The sequence below is a fragment of the Prenolepis imparis genome, unplaced genomic scaffold, assembly GCF_030444845.1.
Source record: "Prenolepis imparis isolate NDT839.2.m4 unplaced genomic scaffold, iyPreImpa1.0 SCAF_99, whole genome shotgun sequence".
NCBI classification, from domain to species: Eukaryota; Metazoa; Arthropoda; class Insecta; order Hymenoptera; family Formicidae; genus Prenolepis; species Prenolepis imparis.
In genome coordinates this window covers 1,111-8,101 of record NW_028141257.1, presented here as the reverse complement: position 1 = coordinate 8,101, position 6,991 = coordinate 1,111, and the positions used below count along the sequence as shown (strand labels likewise).

The 6,991-nt window shown below is 45.0% G+C and overlaps 1 protein-coding gene across 1 annotated transcript; it reads right to left on the bottom strand.

Moving 5' to 3' along the window:
- Positions 1–1,739: 1,739 nt before the first annotated feature.
- Positions 1,740–6,701, bottom strand: LOC145947555 (uncharacterized). Its single transcript, XM_083057350.1, has one exon. It carries the CDS (start codon positions 6,699–6,701, stop codon positions 1,740–1,742), a length of 4,962 nt encoding a protein of 1,653 aa, XP_082913476.1.
- Between the last annotated feature and the right edge of the window lie 290 nt (positions 6,702–6,991).

Below are 6,991 nucleotides of genomic sequence, written 5' to 3'. Positions count from 1 at the left end.
TTTGCGCAAGATGATACACGCGTACGCGATCATTGCCATCTGACCGGACGATACAGAGGTCCCGCGCACTCAACTTGCAATCTAAATTATAAAGAATCTTTTTGTATTCCGATAGTTTTTCACAATTTATCAAGTTATGACGCACATTTCATTATCGAGGATATAGCTACAGCGTTTGAAGGGAGCATTGAATTACTTCCGATAACTAAAGAAAAATATATATCATTCACAAAAACTGTCAATAGTACCAACGATGACAAAGATTGGAAAGCTTGCATAAAATTACGATTCATCGATTCATATAAATCTCTCACGACAAGTCTCGATAAATTGACATCTTTTTTGGATAAAGACAAACTCAAAATTGTACATTCGGAATTTCAAAATTTACCGATTGAAAATTTCAATCTATTAACACGGAAGGACGTCTTTCCGTACGAATATATAGACTGTGTCGACAAGTTGCAAGATACGTGTTTACCGCCGCGCGAATCATTCTACAGTTCCTTGACCGGTGACACAGTATCCGAGAGTGATTACGCGCACGCCGAGAACGTATGGAACCGATTCTCCCTTCGAACGCTAGGCGAATATAGCGACTTATATTTAAAAATTGATGTCTTGTTATTAGCAGATATTTTTGAAAATTTTCGCGATAGTTGTATCAAAAGCTATGGACTCGACCCCGCGTATTATCATACTCTTCCCGGGTATACATGGGACGCCGTGTTAAAACATACAAATATTACGTTCGAATTGCTAACCGATATCGACATGGTTATGTTTATCGAACGTGGTATACGCGGCGGTCTAAGTCAATGTTCCAACAGATACGCTCATGCTAATAACAAGTACATGCAGTCGTACGATCCATCGAAACCATCATCATATCTTGTTCACGCACGGGCAGAATTTTGCCAGCACGCAAATTGTTTTGCCGGTTTCGCTCCGAGAGAACGATAGGCGATAAGACTGAAGAAGAGTGCGGGACGGAGCGTGAAAGAAAGAATTGGAGAGTACTTTTAGAGAGAGAAGGAGAGAGTAAGCGAGAGAAAGCAGTATGTGAATTAGGAGGCAATGCTAGAAAAAATTGAGAGGAAAATCGCACAGGAATTAATATAAAAGATCACGAGAATTGATAGTTGATCAATATATATATTTATAGTTAGCGATTCTAAAAACGCTTGGATAATTAAAGCGCGATCTTAACGCTCGACTTATTTCGCACTAAACGAAAATCAACAGAACCGAAGTCCGAACATCGATCTCCTTATATACCGCAAAGAATCTAGAAAGTTCGAAGAAATGAGACGGGGAGGACCGAGTCTGCGCGATATGTTGAATTTAAAAGAGTCGGTTTAACGGAGGACAATCCAGTGATCAGAGACAGAGAATAATAACAACTGAGCTAAATATCTCGAACTGACAATATTAGATATTTACCTTCCTTTTGTGTGATTCTTTAGAATCGTCTTCGTCGATCGCTCAAACAAAAACACTTAAACACAATATTCGAGAGTCGTGTATATAGAATAAGACATAAATTCACACAAGGATAGAATTATAATATAAATTTTGATTACGCTTTAACATACCGCGCGCCTCGAAACGATAGTTTCGAAATATGAATCTTATTAGAAAAAAAAAAGAAAAAAAAACAAAGAGATCAGTTACACTGATTCGAGGCGCATGATACGTCAATTACATTAATCTTTACAGACTTAAGCCGTAGGTTCCATTTATTCGATGTCGATAGGAAGTAAGCAGAGTTTTACGATCGGACGCTTGTATTCGGAGGCGGCGGTCTTTATTGTTGCAACGCGTACGACGTCGTCGGTACCCGCGTGACATTTAACAACGCGACCCAAGTCCCATTTACATGGCGGGAGCAGTGAGTTTCGAATTAAGACTAATTGTCCTGTTTTAATGCGATTTTGATCTAATTTCCGCCACTTGACTCTTTGTTGTAACGTGGTTAAATAGTCATTTTGCCATAGCTTCCAAACCCGTTCCGTTAATTGACGCACGACTTGCCAACGCGACAACCGATTTTCGTTAATATTTAAAAGTGACGGTTCAGGAGGGGCGGTGAGCGATGTGCCTATCAAAAAATGACCCGGAGTGAGCGGTTCGTAATCGTCAACGGAATTTGAGAGCGGTGCTAGAGGCCTTGAGTTTAAGCACGCTTCTATATTGCAAAGAAGAGTAGTAAACTCTTCAAACGTCAGTGTATGTGCTCCTATGACACGCCGCATATGATGTTTGACGCTACGCACGCCAGCTTCCCATAAACCGCCGAAATGGGGGGCGGACGGCGGAATGAAATGCCACGCGATTTTTTTTGACGCTGCATGATTGAGAAAATTTGAATCTTTGATCGATGCTCGAAAAGCAGTGATTAACTCGCGATCGGCGCCGACGAACGTAGTTCCGTTGTCGGAATAGACAGATTCTGGAAGTCCGCGTCGAGCGCAAAATCGCGAAAAGGCTCCCAGAAACGCGGGAGTGGAATAGCCTTCAACGACTTCCAGATGCACGGCTCGAGTTGCCATACATATAAAGATAGCAATGTATGCTTTGCGAGATTTAAATCCACGACCGGACATTGCGCGAATGTGCACTGGACCGGCGTAATCTAACCCGCAATGCAGAAACGCGCGCGCTGGGGGAGAAACGCGTACCGCGGGTAGATTTCCCATGAGTTGCATGGGGATCGCGGCTTTTTCGCGTGTGCAGGCGATACAGCGATGTATAACCGCTCTGACTTGAGTTCGGGCGCGTACGATCCAAAATTCTTGTCGTAGAGTCGACAACGTGAGTTGCGGACCGGCGTGCATAGCCTGCAGGTGGGCATGTCGAATTATCAGGGTAACTAACGGATGAGCTGCCAGTATAACTGGATGCTTAGTTTGAATCGGAAGCGGAGCGTTGGATAACCGCCCGCCTACGCGAATTAATTCATCGTCCCCGATAAACGGATTGAGTGAGAGAATCGAACTTTTCGATGCAACGGATTTAGTTTGCAACAGCGTCGCTCTTTCGGAAGGGAAATTCTCCTCTTGAATGCGTTTTAACCAAAAATTTCGAGCAACCTGACACTCGTTAGCGTGGAGGGCGGTCGGAGTTTCTTCAAAACCCGCGCGACGTTTTTCGGGGAAACGACTTCGCGATACATATCTCAATATGTATGCGGTTACTCTGATTAATTTCGGCCACGAGGAATATCGCGACGCTAGATCCCATGACTCTGTAGGTTGCACGAGATGAATAGTTGCTCGTGAATTTTGTTCGAGTTGGACCTCGACGTTGGAGGGAGCGAGCTGCGCCGGCCATTCTGATTCCGTAAGACGCAGCCATACAGGGCCTTGCCACCACAGAGAGTGAGACGACATCTGATTTCCCGGAATCCCTCGTGACGCGCAATCCGCGGGATTTTCGTCGATCGAAACGTGTCGCCAAGATGCATCGGGAACTCGGGATTGAATTTCCGACACGCGGTTTGCAACGAAGGTTTTCCATTTTGTTGGATGGTGGCTTATCCACGCTAAAACGACTGTTGAATCGGTCCAACAATAACACGACGCAGTGGTTAAGTTTAACGACGTACGCACGAATTCCATTAGTCTACTTAACAACACGGCAGCTGCCAATTCTAATCGCGGGATGCTTAAGGATTTAATCGGGGCGACTTTAGATTTTCCGACGAGTAACGTTACTTTAATTTCGCCCGTGAAAGATCGAAGGCGCATATAGACGGAGGCAGCGTAGGCTACAGTGGACGCATCGGAGAACCCGTGGAGTTCGCAGTGAACTGTATCCGAATCTCGAGATGTCCAGCGATCGAGTTTTAGATCGTGTAATTCTGCTAATGAAGCTCGAATAGATTTCCATTGATCTAGAAGATGAGACGGAAGTACGGTATCCCAGTCGAGTTTGATTTGCCACAACTGTTGTAAGAATATCTTAGCTGTGATAGTGACTGGGGTGCTCCAACCTAATGGATCGAATAGTTTTGCGACTGTAGAGAGAATCGATCGCTTAGTATTCGAAATAATATTAGGAAGGGAAGTCCGAAAATAAAAAACATCTAATGATGGATTCCAAGCGATTCCGAGAATTTTTAATTGTTCGTCGTTCTGCAGATCTTTACTGCATGCTAAGCCGTGATTCTCGACGGGAATATCCTCGAGAAGTTTTGCCGAATTACTTGACCATTTTCTGAGGTTGAATTTACCGCGATGCAGTAGAGCGCAGACCTCATTGCGAATTTGTCGCAGGAGGGGGATATCGTCAGCTCCGAATAACACATCGTCTACATATATATTATTTTCTAAAATCTGTGCGGCCATAGGAAACGGATTCCCTTCGTCTTGGATGAGTTGGCGGATTACGCGTAATGCTAAGAACGGCGCCGACGCTGTGCCGTACGTTACCGTTAGAAGTTGATATGATTGTACCGATTCATCATTTTTATCGATCCATACAATGCGCTGATAGTCGACATCTCGAGGGTCGATTTGAATTTGACGATACATTTTCGCGATATCCGCGGAGTACACGTATTTATACTGTCGCCAACGAAGAATGACTGCTGCTAAATCATTTTGTAATTTAGGACCGATAAGTAAATTATCATTGAGAGACGTTGCATTTGTCGTCCGGCTTGACGCGTTAAAAACAACTCTTAAATGAGTCGTGAGACTATTCTCTTTAATGACTGGATGATGAGGAATATACACGCACTGAGAATCTATCGCGGCATTCGTCACCTTTTTCATATGTCCGAGCTGTTCGTACTCGTCCATGAATGCGGTGTATTCTTCTTTCAGCGCGGAATTAGTTTTAAGTCGTCGATGCAACCCGTTAACTAGTCGCGCCGCGAGATTATATGACTCGCCGATTTCGATCGGAGGTCCCTTTTTAAAGGGCAAGCGTACAATGTATCTGCCTTCGGAATCGCGCGAGTACGTTGAGAGAAAATGGGTCTCGCACTGCTGCTCCTCAGGAGAGAGTAGGGTTTGACGAGGAATTTCTTCGATCTCCCAAAAGCGACGAAGTTCTCGATCGATTGATAACGCGCTTGAACAATGCTGGACCGTTACAGTTTGATGCGACGAAGATGGAACCGACGTAGGGCCGGAAAGTATCCAACCGAGAATCGTATTTTGCGCGATCGGTTGACCGCTTGTGCCTCTTCGAATTCCGTCGAGCAATTCACTATACAAATCCGCGCCAATTATCATATCGATTGTTTCTGTGCTTAGAGGATCTGGATCGGCGAGAGTGAGGTCGGCCAGATGACTCCAGGCGGTAGTCGAGACGGTGAGCGTCGGCGAATATTTGGTTAAGGATTTTAAAATTGACGCGGTTGTCGATAGAGCGGGATGCGACTCATTGAAAGGCGATATTTGAATTTGCGCAGCCCATTGACACGATCCCGCACTAACGCCTCCAACGGCTGAGATTGAGATCGGCATTTTAAAGCGTCGCAATTTTAACGCATGACCAAGCCTCGCCGTAATAAACGTCATTTCTGACCCTTGGTCGAGTAGCGCTCTAATTACAATAGTTCGCCCTTCTTGTGAGCTGACTTTAACGCGAGCAGTCGCGAGCATAACTGAAGGTCGAGATTGAATTGCTGTCGTTGAGCATAACGCGGTAACCGCCGCAGTATCGGACGCTTCCGATTTCGGAGCCGAATCCAGCGCATTGTTCTGTGCGGTTGAAGATGAGCCTGAGTCAATATGTAGCATCGAATGATGCTTTTTCAAACAAGTTCTGCAAGAATACTTGCTCGGACATGATTGTACCGCATGTTTAGAGCTTAGACAATTGAAACAGCGATTATGTTGTTTAATTATTTCTCGGCGTTGAGTCGGGCTTTTCTTCGTGAATAGCGAACATTTATTTATAAAGTGTGAGGCTTTACACAACGGACAGGTTACGTTTGTCATCGCAGATGCTGTTGCGCTCATAATGTTATGCGAACGCGCGGCTTTATTGACATTGGACGAGGTCAACTCCTCGAGAGCGCAAGCACGTGACGCAAGAAAATGATTTAAGTCTTCGTAGTTCGGAATTGTTGTGTCATCGCTTCCTTTCAGCTTCCATGCTTTTCGCGTAGCATGATCGAGTTGTTGCGACACCCGATATACTAATAAATCGTTTAAAATCTCGTCCGAAGATCGGCCTAAATTTTTTAAGGACGAGAGTGCGCGGTTCGCTTTATCGCGTAATTCGTTAAGCTCGACTGCGTTTTCGCGAGAGACGCTTGGGAGATTATGAAGAGCGGAGACGTGTGTTTCAATTAACCGCCGCTTATTTTCGTAACGCGAAACGAGCGTTTTCCACGCGATTTCAAAATTATCAGCAGTAATCGGAATGCTTTTAATGGAATCGAGAGCACGGCCGGTCAGACTCGACGCTAAGAAATGCATGCGGGCGAATGCAGTAATATCTCTATTTACTATAATCAGCGACGTGAATCGATCGCGGAAGCTTTCCCAGTCGTCGTAGTTTCCGGAAAACGGTGGAATTTTAATTGGCGGCAGATGCGACAAAGAAAATGATGATATGCATTCACCCTGACTGGAGATTCGACTGGATGACTGAAGGGGGTCTCCGGGCGGGTCGATTTCCTCGAGACATTCGGCCATGTAGTCCAACGTGTTCTGATAGACGTCTTCGTGCTCGTCGAACATCTTATCTCGAAAGTATGCCACTGCGTCGCGTTTGTCCTCTGGGATGTTGTGCTGGATCCCAGCGTGGGTTTGAATACATTGCGTCCATGTCTCCTTTAACGAGGTCACTCGCGATCGGATTTTTGCAGCCGTATAATTATTCTTCCCGATCTTTTTAAAATTGTCGAGCGAGCGAGAGACCGTATGAAATAGCGATAGTTGCCTTTGGCACAGTTCACTCATTGTTATTTGAGTTGAATGTCACTCCGGTCACACGGCACTCCGGGACAATTTTGCATAAATCACCTTAT

What these genes read in the sequence shown, in the direction of transcription:
- LOC145947555 (XM_083057350.1), bottom strand. Translation starts at nt 6,701, where the DNA reads ATGTTCGACGAGCACGAAGACGTCTATCAGAACACGTTGGACTACATG.